At 42.7% G+C, this 20,266-nt stretch overlaps 1 protein-coding gene across 3 annotated transcripts in view; it reads left to right on the top strand.

Moving 5' to 3' along the window:
- The window catches only part of KLHL15 (kelch like family member 15), a 33,833-nt gene extending 14,165 nt beyond the window's left edge, over positions 1–19,668 (top strand). For 2 of the 3 annotated variants that reach the window (XM_074994414.1, XM_074994403.1), the window contains exon 3: positions 12,577–19,668. In XM_074994414.1, the coding sequence (XP_074850515.1) occupies positions 12,577–13,686 (1,110 nt within the window). In that variant the 3' untranslated portion in view covers positions 13,687–19,668. The remainder of the gene's footprint in view (positions 1–12,576) is intronic. The other variant, XM_074994423.1, reaches the window with a different exon arrangement.
- Positions 19,669–20,266: the final 598 nt, after the last annotated feature.

Genomic DNA, 20,266 nt, shown 5'->3' with positions numbered 1-20,266 from the left:
GATAAGATCTGTTTTTTGTCTTTTTTGTTTTGAGTTTATTCAAGAATTTAATGATTATCTGGTTTTACCCCCATGGTTGTGATTGGGGCATTTAGTGCACTGAATGAGGTATACCATCAGTTGATCTATGGATCTATATTATGGGAGTTACTGATCATTATAGCAGTGGAAATATTTCATGTTTTACATATCTTATGGCAGAGTCTGATGCTACTTTGCAATGGTGTGCCCTGGTATGCGGGGAACTTGCTTGTGCTGCTGAGACTGTCAAGGTTGGGTGGATTGTTTGAAGTCCAAATGAAAGGCGTTCAGGAAGTACTTCTTTCAGGATGTCCAATAAAAGATATTGCCTCACCTGCCTTGTCTGTCTCAAATCCTAACATTGCTATAACAACACTGTAAAATTACATTAGATTAATGCTTTTCCAACCCACTAATACAGAAGACTAAGGGTGTGAACTTGCAAGTTTGCTGAGCAAACTTGAATATTGTAAAGCACTTATGTACAAGCTTAACTTTAGTTATAAGTATTCCCATTGACTACTGGCTGGTAGGTTTTCAGTGTGCTCTGAGCAGCTAGTGAGTTAACAGGACTCAGATTGCAGGGCTGTTTTTCTTGCTGTGTAGACTTCTGGGCTTGGAGTGCAGCCTGGGCGCTGAGACCCTGCAAACTGGGAGGGTTCCAGAGTTTGGAATCTGAGCCGAAAAGTCCACACAGCAGTGAAACAGTCTTATACCCTCAGCCTGAGTTGGGTGGCATAAGTGTCTAGTTGCCATGTAGACTTGCTCTGTAAGTCAGTCATGTGGTTTCCATTTACTTCCCCCCAAAAAGTAATTTTTCTACAGAGAAGCAAAGAAATCCCTGGAGCCCACAAATTCCATGTGTGCCCAATGAAGCAGAAATCCCTCAGAAGTATTCTGTTTAAGTCTTGGTCCTATGTTACCAGCAGACTGCTAATTTGACCCCGGGCTACTCCTTCAAGAGAGTGTCTCCCAGTCTGAGGCATTTTGATAAAAGTATCCCTGTTTTTTCTCACCCCAATGTCCCAGTTTAAAGTTAATGTTGACAGATTTGCCATCTTAGCCTTTTTGCATAACTAGAGACTTTTCAATCATTTGGAAAATAACCTACAGAAATATTCCTGTCTTTACAGAGATACTTGACTAGCATTGCAAATGTAGAAGTTAATAGTAATTCCAGGACCTAGCATTTCTATGAACTCTAGATGCTCTAGTTTAAGTTTTTTGTTGTTGCTTTGTTTTGCGGGGGGAGTTTTGAGCAAGCTGTCTATTTTAAAAAAAGCTTTATTCCTTACTCTCCTTTTTTTTTTTTTTTTTTTTCCCTGTGCCTTTCTTCAGCTGTCCTGTCCCAGTCATCTTAGTCATTTAGGGCAGAATTAGTTGCACAGCCACAGAAAATAGGGGCATGAGAGAACCAAAGATATGAGGATGGAACATTGGAGGAAAGAGAAACAAGCAACTAAGGAAGGAAACAATGACTAAGAATGAGGGAAGGACATATGATTACTAACAAAAATGAGTAGAGGCAAAAAATGAAATAGTGATGCCACTCTGACTTTAAAGGAAAAAAAATCTTTTTAAAAAGCATGGAGAGACAGCAGCATTCAGTGGGAACTGGATATGAATTCAGGAGACCTTGGATCTACTTCTGACTTTGCTGTTAACACCCTGTTCTAAGTGTGGCCAGGCAAGTCACTTCACCTCACTATACCTTAGTTTCCATTCTCCTGTCTCACTTATTTAGACTGTGAACTGTACAAGACAGAAACTGTCTTTTAGTATATATTTCTGCAGGAACTAGCACAATGGGGCTTTGATCTCCATTGGGGCCCATAGGTGTGGCTGTAATACAAACAATTAATAGTAATAAAAATTATTTTCTGGGAGAGAAAAAAGGTTAGAAAGATAACCATGAAGGAAGAAGAAAAAAATGTGGCAGAACAACGGAAACAAAGATTGGGGTTGGAGAGAGAATTTAAGGAGAATTAAGAGGTTGGGAAATCACAACTTGTTTTGAATTATACATGATTTCAATCGTATTTCTTTGGAAGGTGTCCAGAACTCCATAAGCTTTAGGGAAAGAAATGAAGAGGTGTATTGTAGTGTGCATCAGAGTGAAACTGGGACACGTGACAGAAATAATGATAGTACTTACCTGTTACAAAATGCTTTAATGCTCTTCTGTTCAAAATCATGTGCAAACATTGACTAATCTTTGCAGTACTCCTGTGAAGAAAAGTATTCCCAGTTTGAAAATGGGGAAAGTTAGGTGATATACTAAGGCCCCATAAGTGGACATTTTGTGGCAGTAGGAGATTTTTGGATACTGTGGTTCTAGACACTTCAGAAAACAAAAACAGAATTTAAACTTAGACAAGTTAACAATTCCCATATTATTGTGACATAAAGTGCTTTCAGAGTTTGTTCTAAGATGCAAAGATAGGCTCCATTCCACACACAGACATTTTCACAGTTAAAGAGATTATTTGGCCCTGGAGTTCTGATTCAGTTTAAGATGTGGTAAAATCCAAGAGGTCATTGCAAGTGTAAGGAAACAAATTTTCCAGAAACTTGATTCAAAAGATAAGTTCTTATCTATTTTCAGTATCTAGTTATAGTATTTGGCTGTGGCCACACTAGCAGCTCATTTAGAAAACTATTTCGAAATGAGGGCCAATTTCAAAATGAGCAGGAGAGCGACTCCTCAGCAATTGCTCGTTTCAGAATTAATTTCAAAATTAAAAGGCTTTCATTTTGAACTTGTTATTCCACTCCTGTGTTGGGAAAAATGCCTCCTTTCAATGTTAATTTTGAAATTAAATGTGTGTAGGCACTCCCTGGCTGCCATTTCAAAATGAAAAGTCCTCCACACAGCCAGCACCTCCCACCAGCGGCTAGAGCTCTATGGCTGTCAGCTATGGGTGCCTTAAAGCTGCAGGGACACAGAAAGCCTGTGCAGGAAGCTGAGAGTGTGCTGGCAGACGTAGGACCATGAGGTGGCCAGACGACACTCCCAAGTACCCCCCAGAAAGTGACACCCCTTTGTAGCCAGATGGATGGCCAGCAGCCAAGACTGCCAGGATCCCAGTGGAGCCAAGGGGTCTGGGTGGCAGGGCTCCCAGGGCTCTGGATAGCCCCCAGAGAGGAGAGGGGCCCTCTGGCTGGAAGCTGAAGTCCAGGACCTGCTGGCTGGCTGGGGGGACGAGGCTGTCCTGCTGAGGATGAAGGGGTGGAAGAGAAATGTGGATGCCTTCACCTGCCTCGCCAGCAACCTTGCCACAAGGAGCCACCCCCTCCGGACCCACGTCCAGGTCCTCTCCAAAGTGGAGTTGCTACGGCAGGGCTATGTCCGAGGAAGGGACTCAGCCAGGCAGTCGGGCAGTGCCGGCCACCTGCCCCTACTTCAGGGAGCTCCACCAGCTGCTGGGACCCAGGGAGGCTGCACCACCCAAGGAGACCCTGGACGCAGTGGAGCCGGAGGGGCAGGGCGAGGAGCCCCAGCCAGGACCCTCGATTGGCCTCCCCACTGCAGGCCCCAAAGTACCTACTGGCACCAGGGACAGTGACAGCGGGAGCGAGGGACCGCTGTATATCGCCGCGCCCTCCGAGGGCCCTCGCCAGGCTACCTCCACCCGGGCCTCCCCTGAAACACCTGAGGAACCCTCAGGTAGGACCGGGCTTGGGGTGCCCTGGTCATGCGGGTAGGGAGTGGTCCCCGATGCAGCTGGTATGGGCCCAGGCACCACACAGGGGCTGCTGCGTTGGGGGCACACACGGGGCCATGGGCTGCCGTGAGGGTCAGAAGCCCGGGGGGGCTGGGGCAGCCGCTCTAACGGCCCCATATTGACACATCCCACAGCAGATGGGCCACCCGAGAGCCCCTCACCACAAGCACGGTGGGATGGCGGTTGAGACAAGGCTGCTGGCATATGGTACGTGGCCTCATGACTGATGGGGCACCACCCTCTTGCCTTATGTCTTCACAGCCTCGGTATCTGCCAGCCACCTCAGCCCCCTGGATGTGCCCAGGCGCCCTGCAGCAGCAGAGGAGAGCAAGAGGGCGACGCTTGCCCGGACCAGGTGCTGTGATGGGAGGAGCTGCCACCGCAGCTGGGCAGATAATCTGGTGGCAGGTCACACAGCTGTATGGCGGGACCAGAACCGCTTGCTGCGGGAATGGCGTTCCATGGAGCAGGCGGCCTGGGACCGGGTGGATGGGTATCTTGACACCCTGACCGAGGCTGTCACCAACCACCTGGCTCAGCCACCCGCCCCATGGATGGCCTTTCCCACAGCACCTCCCTCTGCCCCAGCCCACCCTTCCTCCCCGGTTCCCCCTCTTCCCTAGCCCCCCGACCTTCCGCCCCTGTTGCCCTTGCAGCTCTGCTCCCAGGCAAGCGACGTGAGCTGGTGCGCTGGCTGTGGCTGGGCGAGCTCTGCCCATCTGTGGCCCCCACTCCTCCCTGCAAGTCTGAGCCCCTAGATACCTGGGTACAGCCCTACCTCCCCGTTCCACTTCCCTATCCTGGCCCCGCTGTGGTACCCGGACCCAGGGTGGCCGCAGCTCCAGGGGCCGTCGTGGCTCCTGCCCAGCCACTCTGATGGAAGAATGAGACCCCCATCCCTCCATGTAAATAGTTCGTCCCTGGCCCCCCCATAAATAGTCACATGTTCTTTGTGTTCCAAAAATAGCAGTTGAATTTATTTAACGGTGATATGTGTCCTGCCTCGGGTGGAGATGGCAAGGGTGGTGCTGGTGGGGCAACGGTGAGAATGGGGGGGGGCTGCGTGGAGTGAGCCGGGCCAGGTCATGGGGGAGGCCCCCAGGCAAAGGCCTCCTGGATGGCCTCCTGCATGCGCACCCCGTCCTGGTGCGCATGGCGACACGGGACCGCACCTGGCCGCTCATAGTGCGGCACAGCCTCAGCTGCCCAGTGTGCCACAAAGAGCTCTTGCTTGCTCTCCACGACTGCGGCACGCTGGGCAGGCCTGCCTCCAGGCTCATCAGAAGGCACCTGAAACACGCCTTCAGATGGCCGAATGCCCGCTCTACGGTGTTCCTGGCCTGGTTGAGGTGGGTATTTAAGAGGTCCTGGCTCTCATTGGTGTGTCCCGTGTAGGGGCGCATTAGCCAGGCCTGGAGCGGGTAGGCAGCATGGGCGACAATGCACAGGGGCATGGTCACGTCCCCCACCAGCAGATCTTATGGGGAGATGTAGGTGCCCTCTGCCACGCTGCAGCTGAGCCACGAGTTCCACAGGACACGGGCATCGTGGGCCCTGCCCAGCCAGCCCACACAGATGTCCGTGAAACATCCTCAGGCATCCATGAGGGCCTAGAGGACGACAGAGTGGTAGCCCTTTCATTTGATGTACCACCCTTGGCTGTGTGGCGGGGCCCAGATGGAGATGTGGGTGCTGTCCAATGCACCGATGCAGTTGGGGAATTCCAGCTGTTGGAAGCCGGTCATGGCAGCGTCCACGTCTCCAAGGCAGATCAGGCAGTGCAGGAGGATCCTGTTGATTGCAGCGACAACCTGTAGGGGGTAGAGAGCACAGGTGCCCGTGAGTGTGTGATAGCATATGGGGGCCCCGCTCCCCAGGACCCTGCCATGGGTGTGTGGCCCCAGGTGCCTAACTCAAGGAGGATGACCCCAACGGTGGCCTTCCCCACCCCAAATTGGTGGTTGACTGAGCAGTTGCTGTCCGGGTTGGCCAGCTTCAATAGGACGATGGCCACTTGTTTCTCCTGGGGGAGAGCGGGCCGCATGCAGGTGTCCTGGTGGTGAAGTGCTGGTGCCAGCCAATGGCACAGCTCCATGAACGTGGCCCAAGTCATCCGGAAGTTGCGTAGCCACTGGTCGTCATCCAACTCCAAGGACAATGTCGTCCCACCATTCCCCACTGGTGGGGTACTGCCAGAGGCAACGGTCCTGGAACGGGGGTGCTCCAGATGCACCATGGGGGAAGCCTGCAGGAGGCCGGCCACGTGTCAGGCAACATGTAGCCTCATATGGCATGCTGTCAGGATGGCCATCAGGCTGGTCATGATGTCCAGGGTGTCCCTCTCAGTGAAGTGCTGCAGGTCCATGGCAGGCAGTGGTGTGGTGGCTAACCAAGGCTCTGCCGAGTGCTGTGCTGGAGGTCATGTGCTGCAAGCAGCCAGGGTTCTCGGCATGTGCACGGGGGGTGTGTTTGGGAGGGGCCCTTTAAGGGGTCAGCTGGCCCGTGCTTCAGGAAGGGCTTGTCGGCCATTCATCCCTGCCCTCGCCGTTTCCTGCCCCGTTATTTCGAAATGAAGCTGTGGCTGTGTAGCCGCTCCATTTCAAAATGACTGGGAGTCTTCTCGATGTTGCAGATCGCAACATCGATCTGCGTTTCGTGTGTAGTCACTTCCACAGCACGTATTTTGAAATAGCTTATTTCAAAGTGACAGATAGGGATAAGCCCTTTTGATGTCAATCCCTAGTGTGGCCACAGCCTGTGTTTTCTTAATAGTCCAGGAGGAGTTCGCATTAATCCATTTGTACATTCAGAATTAGCAAACTGTGCTGTAGTATTTATATACAAATTATCTAGCTTACATTGAGATGGAGTTTTTTGATTCTCTATCCTTTTTTAACCAGGTAGAATCACTTGTGGGCCATGTAGTTTGTTGGTAAAAAGAGTAATTCTACATGTTAACAGTGTTGTGCAGCATTTTTGGTAAATGATAGTAAAGAGTACAGTAGTGCTTCGATTTACGCGAGGGTTGCATTCCAATGCACCTTCATGTAACTGGAATTTCATATAAGTCGGGATGTGGCTGTTTTCCCCAGCAGAACACAAGTTCTGCAGCCAGGGAAGCGGCAGGAGCACCTGGAGCTCCTTTTGAAAGGTAAGTCCTGGAGTTGGGGGAGGGGGCAGCTGGGGAGGGTTAAGCCTGGCGGTGAGACACGAGAAATCTTTCTTCCGCTCTACTCTGCGCTGGTTAGGCCTCAGCTGGAATATTGTGTCCAGTTCTGGGCACCCCAATTCAAGAAAGATGTGGAGAAATTAGAGAAGGTCCAGAGAAGAGCAACTAGAATGATAAAAGGTCTGGAGAACATGTCTTATGAAGAAAGGCTGAAGGAATTGGGCTTGTTTAGCTTGGAAAAGAGAAGATTGAGGGGGGACATGATAGCGGTTTTCAGATATCTTAAAGGGTGTCATGAGGAGGAGGGAGAAAACTTGTTCTTCTTGGCCTCTGAGGAGAGACCAAGAGGCAATGGACTTAAGCTGCAGCAAGGGAAGTTTAGGTTGGACATTAGGAAAAAGTTCCTAACTGTCAGGGTGGTCAAGTACTGGAATAAGTTGCCAAGGGAGGTTGTGGAATCTCCCTCGCTGGAGATATTTTAAGAACAGATTAGATAGATGTCTATCAGGGATGGCGTAGATAGTGGTCGATCCTGCCGTCGGGGCAGGGGACTGGTCTCAATGGCCTCTCAAGGCTCTTTCCGGTCCTAGTGTTCTATGATTCTATGTGGGCTGGGGCCATGGGAGCAGAGCGGGGGGGGGGTTAAGTCTGGGGTTGGTTGGGGGGCAGGGGGGTGGAGTTGAGCCAGAGCCATGGGGGGGGGCAGTTGAACCATGGCAGGTGTGTTGAACTAGAGCTGTGAGTGGGGCTGGTAAGATGGAGCCATGCTCAGGTGGTAAGCCAGGCCACAGGGGATTTGAACTGCAGGGGGTGAGGGGAGGAGGATGAGAGGGGGAGGTTTGAGATGGAGCTGCATGTGAGGGGTGGTGAGCCAGAGCCAGGCACGGGTCGGGGGTGAGCTGGAGCCAGGCGTGGGTGGTGAGCAGGGCCAGGGGAATTGAGCCTGGGCTAGGGGAAGCAAGATTTTGAGTTGCACTTAACTTGCGTTAATGCACGTTTCAAGGGTTTACTGTATTGATTGTCTTAGAGTTAAAGCATGTAACCAAGAATCAGGAAATCTGGATTTATTCCTTCCTTTGTCACAGACCTGTTGTGTGACCCTAGAAAAATCATTTCGAGTGCAGAGGCAGCCCGAGGTTAGTGGGACTCAACCAGCTGACCCTTGTTGGGCAACCCTGAGCTGGAGCCATCTACATTATAATTTAAACCTAGTTTAAGACTTCTCTAAGCATAGGGCTCTGCTGTCCGTATTGCAGTGCACAGACCCATGTCAAAGTATTCATATCCCAGAATCCTTATTTCACCTTCCCTACCCCTTCACCCACCACCTCTTCCCCTCTGGAAATGAGGCTGCTGTAGCCCTAGGACTGTGCTGTAGGCTGTGTTTACACTTGCATTCCTCTTTTGAAAGAGGTATGCAAATGAGAAATCAAAAATGCAAACAAAGTACAAATTTGCGTAACTGGCACCTCATTTGCACATTCTTATTTCAAAATAGCTTATTTTGAAAGAAGAAAGCCAGTGTAGACGCTGCTCTTTTGAAAGTAAACCCATCTTCGAAAGAATCCTTTTCCTTTTTTTATGGGAAGAAGGATTCTTTCAAAGATGGGTTTTACTTGTGGAAGAGTAGTGTCTACACTGATTTTCTTCTTTCAAAAGAAGCTATTTCAAAATAAGTACATGTAAAATGAGGTGTCAGATATGCAAATTTGTACCTCATTTGCATTTTTGATTTGCCTCATTTGCATACCTCTTTTGAAAGAAGAATGCAAGTGTAGACACAGCCATAGTGTGAGAAAACATTACATACACTGCACAGTACTAGGAAGCAGCTTGCTTTGCAAAAGTCTTGGTTGGTTCGCTTTCCTTTGCAAACCCAGGAAGTTATATGTGCTTACAGATCAGTGATTCTAAAAGAATAGAGTTAATGCTGCTGACCTGAGCTGCTGCTGGTTAGCAAAACGAATGGCTTTGGTATTCAATTGAGAGGACTATAGATATTTGGATTACTTCAGGATGAATTCTGGAATCTGAGCCAATCAGTGCTGCATCTATGCTGCAAAGCAAAAGGGCATACACCTAGGCTCATGACTTATTTTGGTGTGGGACCCTCTAGCCCAGCTAGTCCATGTTTTTATATATACACATATGCACTTTACCTGAAAAATTATTGTTTAAAAATCCGGTATTAATGTTGAAAGCATGAGGAAAATATCTCAGTGAGTCTAATTTCTTTGGCTTTTGCACATTTTTAAAATAGCATTAGTGTTGAAATACTGGCTTTGAAAAATTGCTTCCTCTCTAGAGCTTTATCTTTGGGACAAAATATAGCTCTGCTGTTCGTGCCTGTACAAATCTGTAGCATTTTTCAGATGAGTGCAACTTTTATGTATTTGATCTTGAATGGAATCTCATGTCTTACATGTCGATGGCAGGCAATTTATACTTAGATGGGATCAGCATGAATCAAAGTTCTTGAGTTTACACATCTGTAATTCTCTAGTCAAAAGATGATTGAACATGCAGCTTGGAGACAATTATTTGCTGTAGAAACAGGGAAAGGAGACGAGAGTTTTTGGCCCAGATTACAGTATTTAAGCATTGTCTCTTTTAGTATTGCATTGCTTAATAGATTTAGGAGCTTACATCTCACTTCTAAAAGTGACTAAGGCATTTTCATTGAGATGTAGACTCCTTTTGAAAATTAGAATTGGTCTTCTAAGTCAGTTCAATATTACAGTGCCAAATAGAGCAACATCTAAATAGGCTTTGTATTATCCCTCTCTCTGGCTAACATTTAAAGTTAAATTCCTCTATAATGGGCTTATGGTTCATGTTCAGTCTCTTTATGCATGCATAATATAAATATGTGCTTTTGTGAAATGCCAGACATGGCACTGTGGTTATAAAAAGGTTTCATTAACTTGGAATGGCTCAATTACTCATCAAGGAGGAAACTACAGGTCATTTTAAATAGGTGCTGAAAAATCTTTTCCCATCATGATGTATTCTCTACATGCCACATTGGCTTCTGAAAAACAATATTGGAGAGGTTTATAAAACTGTGTTGGGACTCTCTTTATTGGTGTCTCAGGTACCATGAGTTTATTTGTACACAGCAGAGGGAGGGGAAACATTTAAACAAATACAGTTAAAATGCCTATAAAATATTCTAATCTAAACTAACTTATTTGCAGGAAAAACAAGTCACTATTTTTAAGTCTGATCTTTTGGGACCTTGCAAGTGCTATGACCCTCAGTTGGAAGCCATGAATCTCCTTTCTGAAGGCATAAGCTCCCATTCTGGCCCTAAAGTGATTTGCATGGTAACAAACCATAAGCCCTTAAATCTGTCTCTGAAGTTGGGCTGAAAAATGCCCATTTGGGGCTATAGGTTAATATAATTTCAGAAGGGAGAAGAGGAAAATTTTATGTCTGAGTTTTGAATTTCTGCCTGATGCACCTCAGATTTTGGAATCTCAGTTGAAGTGATAGAGATGGCAAAGTGCAGTTGAGGTGGGACGAAGGTGCACGGTAAATGGATCTAGCCATTATACGTACATGTGTTTTATGTGCACAGTAAACTTTCATATGGCGCATTCTATCACCCAGAATTCTCAAATAGCCAACATTTTAACCGTAAGTAAATTTTAGCTACATTTTCAATAAGTACAGCATAGTGAAAGTAAATACAAATAAATACAGCGAATGCAGTATAAGTTTACAGTGTACAATCCTATTGTTGGTAGATAGTAGCACTGCTTATAGTTGAATTTATCTAATATTTTCCATTGTAAGATCTTGTTTTTTAGTTGCTTATGACTTTGCCAAACTTTTGTTCGTGTTGTGTATCAGTCCTAGGATAACTCTGTTTGGAATGTTTCAATAAATAGTACAGCTGTTTTCAATAATGAAATCAGGTAAAAGTACATTATATAGCCATTTTGTTAAGAAGGCCTTGAAACTCCATATTTTGGAGAGGAAGGACTTGGCTTGGCAGAGGTCTTACTCTGGTTAAAGAAATGTGCCTTTTGCAGTTCCCTTAAAAATTGATCTGCAGCTGATCAGGCATGGCCTCTGAAAAATGTTTGCACATTAGAAGTTTGTGAAAGTTTGGCAACATTAAACTCTTAATCTTACCAGCACTGAAGATGCTTCTTTCCCATGTATTGTCCATATGCTGACCATATTGAGAATATACCATCCCTACAAAGTGACTGAGCATGGTCTATTCCAAGGTTGCCACACTATTCCCATCTGCTCATAGGAATAAGGGGACTTCGAAGTAGGCGGGGTCCTTTCAAAAAGGAGCCCTGTCTGGACAAGCAGCGCAGCGGCGAGCCGCATCAATTTCAAAGTGCCACGGCCGCCCGCATGCTAATGAGGCGCTGAATATTTATTTCAGCGCTTCATTAGTAAATTTCAAAATGGCCATTTGCATGGCCATTTCGAAGTTTTGGGCTCATGTAGACACGGCCTGAGAGAGACTTCTCCTGCAGTTGCTATTTCCAGCAACTGAGAGCTATCATGGTGGCAGGCAGTAAAATTGAGAACAGGGAGAGTAACTGTAATATGCATTTAAAGCTCTGGCTGATGCCTAGACAGCAACAAGGAGATAGAGGAACCAGACTGAGTTGCTCAAATGCCGTGGAGAGAGGGGAACATGAAGGTGCAGGCTGTGCAGAAATGGGAATGAGAAGGATAGGAACAGGCTTCAGAGATGGCATGGCAGAGGTGCCAGGATAGAACACAAGAGGACAGGCTCAGGGGAAACAGTAGGGTCTCTAAACACTAGAACACTCTCCGCCAGAACTTAGAATAGAATCAAGATTTCCTGAATTTCAGCATTCCTTTGCTGTCAGCAAATATCCATGAAAAACTGGCAAAAAGTGTCATATTTTTCTAATGGCTGGTCCACCTAGCCACAGAAGTATATATTAATCTCTTCTAGTTGCTCTGTTTGTTGAAGTGGTAGAGGTCTGTGCTGTGTGTGTAAAGGTTCTATCACATCTGATTATCCATGATGGAATTTTTTTCCTGTTTTCTTTAAAAATCATTGGCTATAATAACATCTCTTTGAATCTAAATTGCATTTCTTGTTGTGTAATCCAGTGGTGACACTGATTTTTCATCCTTTCTGTTCTGATGTGAAGTGTAGTGCCACATGGTGATGCCTTGCAATTATCATTTATGTCAGAAGTGGAAGCTTGGAACTATGGTCAACATTTTTAAATTTACATGCTTATCTCCTCTATTTAGTCATTTTACTAAAAGTGGGCTGCCTTTTTTCAGAGATACTGACACAACTCCAGACAAAGTCCATGGGACTGAAGGAGCTCAGCATTTTTGAAAATCAACCCAATTTTATTTAGATACATAAGCACATGGTTTAGGGAGCAGGTTTGAAGCTTTTCTCCTTTATGTCTTAACCTCAATAATACGTAAAGGAAGAAACAAAGTGTTGCCGCTGCGTATGTTTTAAGTACACAGTTTATATAGCTTATCTGTCTTAATACTTGAAAATAATTGTCCTCCAGGTTTCTCAGAATAAAATTAATCATCATAATCTTTAACAATTTATGGTAATTAGGTGGCTCTCCATGCTGGTGTGTTTTTTTTTTTTTGGGTCAACATTTTAACTCTTTTTTAATGTATCCATAGGTAAAAACATCAGAGTTTTATCGATACTCTCGACAGCTGCGGCATGAAGTTGACCAAGCCATGAATTACTTCCATAGTGTTCACCAACAGCCTTTGTTGGAAATGAAATCCAACCGTATTCGTTCTGCCAAACCACAGACTGCAGTATTTAGAGGAATGATAGGACACAGCATGGTAAATAGCAAAATTCTTCTTTTGCACAAACCAAGGGTCTGGTGGGAGCTAGAGGGCCCTCAAGTCCCTTTACGACCAGACTGCCTTGCAATTGTCAATAACTTTGTGTTCTTGTTAGGCGGGGAAGAACTGGGACCAGATGGTGAGTTTCATGCTTCCTCCAAAGTATTTAGATATGACCCTAGACAAAACACTTGGTTGAGAATGGCAGACATGTCTGTTCCGCGCTCAGAGTTTGCTGTTGGTGTTATTGGGAGGTACATATATGCGGTGGCTGGGAGAACAAGAGATGAGACATTTTACTCAACTGAACGCTATGATATCACAGAAGACAAGTGGGAATTTGTGGATCCCTATCCAGTCAATAAATATGGACATGAAGGAACAGTACTGAGTAACAAGTTGTATATCACTGGTGGAATTACTTCATCTTCCACATCTAAGCAAGTCTGTGTGTTTGACCCCAGTAAAGAAGGGACAGTGGAACAGCGAACGAGGAGAACGCAAGTGGTCACTAACTGTTGGGAAAACAAATGCAAAATGAATTATGCAAGATGCTTTCATAAAATGATTTCCTATAATGGCAAGCTGTATGTCTTTGGTGGTGTTTGTGTGATCTTGAGGGCCTCCTTTGAGTCTCAAGGGTGTCCTTCTACAGAAGTTTATGACCCAGACACTGATCAGTGGACAATTTTGGCTTCTATGCCCATTGGAAGAAGTGGTCATGGCGTAGCTGTTTTGGACAAACAGATAATGGTTCTTGGAGGCCTTTGTTACAATGGTCATTACAGTGATTCAATTCTCACCTTTGATCCAGAAGAAAACAAATGGAAAGAAGATGAATATCCCAGAATGCCCTGCAAGTTGGATGGTTTACAAGTTTGTAGCCTGCACTTTCCTGAATATGTATTGGAGCATGTTAGACGTTGCAACTGAAAAAGCACCACCAAACCCCAGTGAAACACAAAAAAAAAAATCTCTAATTTGACAGGAAAACAAAACAGATTTAAATAATTTAAAGACATTGGCTTGAGTGTAAAACAGCTATTAGATGAATAGAAAAATGGGATGTACAGGGAATGCACCTACCAACTTCATTAGAAATGCCAATAACTGTGGTCTGGTATTGTGAAAGTTTGGCTTTTTAGGGTTGTTTTTTTTTTTGTTTTAAAGAAACAACATTGCGATGGGGTGGGAGGAGTCTGTTTTGCAATGTGATTATTTTTTTCCCTTTAATCTCTGTAGCCTTTTACTTCCATGCAACAAGTTTATTCTGTACAATGGCTATCACAGTGGTATCCCCCTTGGAACTAATTGAATGTAATGATGTGCTTAAGGGGAGAAGGGTAACATAAAAATAAATAATGTGTTTTTTAATTTTCATTGTGTCATGATAGGATTTAGCAGCCTTACTGGGAGAATACCTGACCAGTGACAAGGATTTCATTTTGATCCTTTAATTTGTGTTAGGTATTTTTATTTTCTCCATTTATGAGTACTCACAGTCCATTTGGGTTTTTTTCACCATAAATATATTTTAAAATTATCTTAATCTTTGTGCATGGCTTTTCCCTGGATTTGTACAGTAGTATCAGTAAGTCTGCCAAAAATGCAAGTTATACATTTTCTATTAAATTGACAATGAAGCATTTTTATACTCAAACACTATTTCTATGCTGCCTTCTATTGTCTGCATTGTGTTTGGTGAATAAAATATATACACAGGCATACACTGTAAGATCTATATAATGCATCTTTTTATGTGCAGTTAGGGTATATTTTAACTAGGGCACAGATTCAGCCATATCTGTTAAATTTTAGATATAGTAGCATCCTTTCTTGAATTAAATGATTACAAAATTCTTAAGTAACTGAGTCCTAGTTTGGTATGAAAAAGCTTATCTTTGGTAGACACTGAATCATTCAGTAATATTTGAACTCTTTATATTAATATGAAATGAACTGTTAACAGTTTGACATTTTATATATTGTTTTAAAAAAGTAACTACATGTTATCCAGTTGCAGTCCTTCACTTTGAATGTGTTGCCTTGTTTTTAATAAAAAATCGGAAATGTGTCAGTAAGCAAGCATGAACACTGCAGTAACATGCAGTTTTGTCAAGCTGGATACACTATTATTTTTAACAATGGCATAGCTTGTCGTTATGTTGAAGTGATGTAATATTTTTTAAAGCTTCAGCTGATATGAACTACTGTGTTCTGCAAATTTGGGGTTAGGCAGTTGGGGACAATGTTTACTATTTCTGTGACCTTTCAAATACAAATTTATAGAACTATAGCTACTGACCTCATACTTCCTGAAACAAGACCTGTGATCCAAGAGGGCTTGAATAACTGCACCACGTTTGAGCACTTTGTTAACTTGTTGACTCTCATTGACTGTAACTGATGAGACTATCCATCAAAATAGACATATTTATAAAAGTAAAGCATTACAGTCCTAGTTCTTTCATGCTCATGTGAAGTTAGCCTCTTCTGGAGGTAAGATGAAAAAGAATGTCCCTCTAAAATTTGAAGCTAACACTGAGCTCAAATATGCAGGGGAAAATTGCTGAGATATAAGCACCTGCATAGCTTGTAAAATCATCTGCTTACATTAAATTATGTAGTACTAGGTTTTACAAGATACACAATAATAGTTGAGAATCCATTTCTCTTTTAGTATCTCCCAGCCAGACGTCACTGTAGAAAAGGAACATACAGTACTCAGGGAGTTCAGAAGAATGCACTTACAAGGGACCAGATATACCCTAAATTTGCTATGTTTAATGATAACAAGTGTGTTTGGTAAAAGAAGTTAGAAATGAATAATGGATATTAAAATGTTTTGTGAAATCTACCATGCTCACACTTAATGGTATCTTTGTTTTCTTGTAGTAGTGTTCTTTCAAGTTCTGGATTAAGAGAGATGGAAGGACATGGAGTTATATTGCAATTTATATTTATTAACAGTTTAGCGGACTTGATCACTACAAGCTTTGATCAAATGAGAAAATGTATACCACCATAAGCTGGAATGATAAACCATGCCTAAGCCCCAGTTGGCTGGACCAAATGTTCACATTCGGTCTCTGATGCAGACCACAGCTTGTTGTTAAATGTAATTGGTTTTCTTCTTATTGTTCTCCTATATTTTCAATTTACAAGAACAAAATTTAATTTTATTTGTGTGGTAACCTAAACTACATCCTTTTGAGTATAAGCCATGGCCTTGCCATGAAATGTGTGCAGACGAATCCCTGCAGTCATGCAGCGTGCCCTTGACTTTGGTGGGCCCTGCTTGGGTGCAGCTTCTGTGTGTGTATATTTCATGCAGAATCAGGGTTCAAGGTAAGTTATCCTATTATTTGTTAATACCCGATTTTCTGGCATGTTACGTTAATGGGGCTGCGAAGAGTAGTAGTCCTGCTGTCTAGGTTTGTACAAACCTATTATAACATTGAGCATTTCATATCTGCTACCTAGGTTTGAGCTGGAGAGCTATTGTTAATCTGGAAATTTGGTCTTCCATGATTTAAGTATAACAGGCTAAAGAGAGAAAAAGGCTGAAAAAATAGGTGCCTAAAGTTATGTTCCTAAGTCTGTATTTCAGCACCTAGCCTGATTTTTCTAAAGTTCTGAGCACTTAAGAGCTCCCATCAAGGCAAAGGGAATGCTGGATGCTTGGTACTCTTGAAAACAAGGCTAGCTATTTAAGATGCCTGTGCACCTTACCCCATGTTTAATTTCAGGCATGTAGTTTTCAAAGTCTTGTTCAAGGCCTGTATTACTGGTTACCCTGTGACATTCAAACTTGAACTAACTGTTGGTTTCAGCTTCAGCGGATGTGTTGGCTATAACCATTTGAGCATTGATAATGATTGGAATTTGCTTGGTTTACAGTGTATAGGAAGGGAGTGTTTTGTAATGTACATTTCTATTATGCCCATCATTTCAGTCAACAAATAACTAATAAACTAATTCATGTTATCTTTCAAATTGTGATGTAGCTTTTGGGGCGGGACATCTTTGTTCTTGATACAGCTTAGAGGGATGATGTCTTTTCACTAAACCCTTTTGTGTGCATTTAATTGTACTACCTATGCTTCCAATAATTAGTATTCAAACAAAAACAAAATATAAGGCACCCTAATCAGAGGCTTGTGTATCACCCTTGAGATCTTTCAAATTTGGTTATTAAAGTATCGTAGGGGTGTTTTACCGGTCAAGTGTGCCTCTAGTTAATGAGAAAAAATGTAAATCCTACCCCTTTATAATAAGTTTGCTCTTTTACCTCCCAGTTCAGTGTTTTACTTTTTTAGAACTCGGCAAGCAGTCTGCTTTTAAACAGCAACAGTACTTATATCGTAAAAAGGACAGACCTAGTCCAATGTCTGATTCTCAGTTTTAAAAAAGTAAATGCTGGATCCTTGTCTAGTTATCTCATTTTTCTTCCTGGTACTAGGAGGAGCCCCGTTTTCTTATTAGAGGTCAGAATGTGTAAGATGCTGAGCACTTCATGAACCATACTAGACGCCATTAGTTCTCACTGTCATCCCAGCATGCTCAATATCTTGACAGTTTAGGCAGATTTGAAAAGTGCTCAGCTCCCATTTACACACCAAAGTGACAAGATTTTGAAAGTTTAAGCCATTAGAACTGATTGCGCGAGCACTTTTGAAAATCTGGCTATATAGATTCAGCTGGAGGGAGGCAATTACGATTACTACAAGAAGAGGCAATTAGTATTTGAGAGAGCTCACTACCTTGAGGGACATGTGGCAGTTTAAGACCTGATTACTTAGTCTACTTCCATATGCTTTATACCATTGGAAAATTTAGAATCCCTGCTTTTTCAGTGGTACCTGGAAGTCAGTAATTCCTAATCTTGGGGGTTTGTGACTTTAACCCTTTTGCAGTATGTCTACACAGGGATAAAAGTCACAGGTACAGCTAGCGCAGGTCAGCTGACTTGGGCTTGGGTTGCGGAGCTAAACATTGCTGTTTAGTCTTCTGGGTTCGGGATGATGCCTGACCTTTAGAATCTTCCAATCTAAACAGCAATTTATTTTTTCAGCCCTAGAATCTGAGCCCCATAAGTCCAAGTCAACTGACCTGAGACACTGAGAGTTTATCTTTGGCTAGACATACCTTTTGGGCCCTGAGACTTGCAGTCCTGTCATCTTGCCCTTGGGACCTTCTTTCTGCAGCAGCAATTACTGCCTTTTTCCTAGCAATATAATCACCCACATCAGGGTAGAGGTTCATCTTACACTTAGGAAGAAACAAATACAAATTATATTAGGTTAAAAACCATGCATATACCATGATTTTTAACTCAACGTGACCATTTCACAAAGTGAGGGTTGGCTTCAGGGTCTGGTACCAGCTGCTTTTTCTAAAATGCAAATCTCTGCACCTTCTGCCTTTTGATTCATAAAGGACTAACTGAAGAAAAATCATTTTTGAAATTGGGGTGTCATTTAGAGGAATGTTTTGTCGTAATTGAAATATTTCTTTTTTGATAAAGAACAAATAGCGAATTGGGCTCCAGTTCTTCAGAAATAGATGTGTTTTTAGCTTTACATGGATGAGTAGTCCATTGCCGTAAAATGGATAGCTATGCCAACTATTTAAAAGTAAGCCTGTTCACATGTAGTTAGGCATATGCCAAAATGTTGGTGGGATTGGGGCCTTATAGAAACTAGCTTTCCATCCATCTGTAGTACCTAGTGATTTTATTATAAGCAAGTTATTTCACAGTTGAAACACTCAAGTAGTGTGGAAAGAGTAAGGAAGGAAACACAAAAGGAAAGAGATGTCAGCTATTTAAAACTAAGTTTACCAATGTTTTTAACTAACAGTTTGAGATTTTAATGTTTGTATGACAATCTGAAAATGTTTAAAATAAATCCTAGCGACTGCTGTTATGGCATCTGTATTTTATTTTTTTTCTTGGCTAGCTAAGTAAAGTACAGTTTCAACACGTGTAAGATGTTAAAACAAGTACATATTGTGTTTTGAAGTAAAACTTAAATGATGTTGATGGCATCTGTAATCTTGGCAAAATGTACTACCTTTAAACAGGTGGCAGAAAAATAGACTGTTGAGCACAGCTTCTGTAATTTCCTTATCCTCAAGTTTCAATTCATGTTTCTGTGTTTTTTATATAAAGTTAAGGCTCAAATTCAAATAATATTGAATTGAATTTTGATTATAATTGATCTGGTAGCTGGGGAAAAACCACTTTTTACTAGCAAGTGATATTCCTTACATAAAGCACTAGGGAAAGAAATGGGGCTAAGCGTAAAAATGAAATGTTACTATGTTACCTGGAATTAGTGTTAGCTGTATGTTATAGAAGGGATTTATTTCTTGAGTGAATCCACCTATCAAACATTTAATACAGGTTATGAGAATAAATGGAGGGAATAAGTAAACCTCCCAATCTGGTCTTCTCTTTTCCTGTGTATTTTGCAGAGCTTTAAAACTGAATCCTCATAAGTTAAAGAATGTAATTCCAATGTAGTCTCATTACTTTCCAAGTCCGGATGAGATGGTTGTATTCTGAAAATAATGCTACCAGTTAGTTGATGGAAAAAGTTATTTTCTAATTCTTCTGTGTGTGCTGTAGCAAATGGAAATATTCTACCTATTAAAAAATGGTCTCTATGTATGTTTGGGTTAATTGTCTAATATCCACCCCAAAGCTGCTATAAAATTCTTAGAATAATTTAAGGTTTGCCTTTTATAACTATTTTAAAAAGCCTTTGGTTTTTGGCCGAAGATCACTTTTCCTAGCTGTGGATACAATATGTTCACACATGCATATGTCCTCTGTTCTGTTTTTAAACTGAAAAAATGTACAAAGTGTGTATAAGAAAAGTGTAAATAAAATATTTTTAATCTTTAAGCACATCATTGTGTAATGTTTAAATGCAGCAAACGGAGATTTTTTTTCACACAATACTTATGGATCCAACTGCATAAGTATTAAAGAAATACAAATTTATGAAGCTTTATAACACCCTAATAAGTTTCAGTAAGTCAAGTTGGATATGTTTATAAAGAGTTTGGTCTTTTCCCTTCAGCATTTTTTTATAATCACCCCCTTTCAAATCTCCCAAGAGAATTTTCCAGTGTGTTAATGTGGTTTAGGACCTTGTCTTAGATCCCTATTTGAGACAATGGTACCTTTCAGTCGATTTCAGTAGGAATCGGCCAAGTGTATACATTGTCAAAAGCTCTACGAGTTCAGACCAGCTTTTTCAAGTACAGACTAATGTCTTTCAGAATAGCTGTTGTCTCAACCCTGCCTGCTCCTGTAGGATGTGACTGCTAAATTTTTCTACAACACAGCTCTCTTGTCTGTCATCACAACTCATTTATTGCCTTTGGGGTTTTTTGTTTAGACAAAAATTGTATAATGTCTGCAAACCCAAGGTACGGGAATCTAGCGAAATGACAAATAGTAAATAATACGTAAAAAGATTTGCCAAGAACTACATTTGTACTC

This window comes from Carettochelys insculpta, chromosome 1 (assembly GCF_033958435.1).
Source record: "Carettochelys insculpta isolate YL-2023 chromosome 1, ASM3395843v1, whole genome shotgun sequence".
Classification (NCBI taxonomy): Eukaryota; Metazoa; Chordata; order Testudines; family Carettochelyidae; genus Carettochelys; species Carettochelys insculpta.
This window is presented reverse-complemented; position numbering and strand designations above follow the sequence as displayed.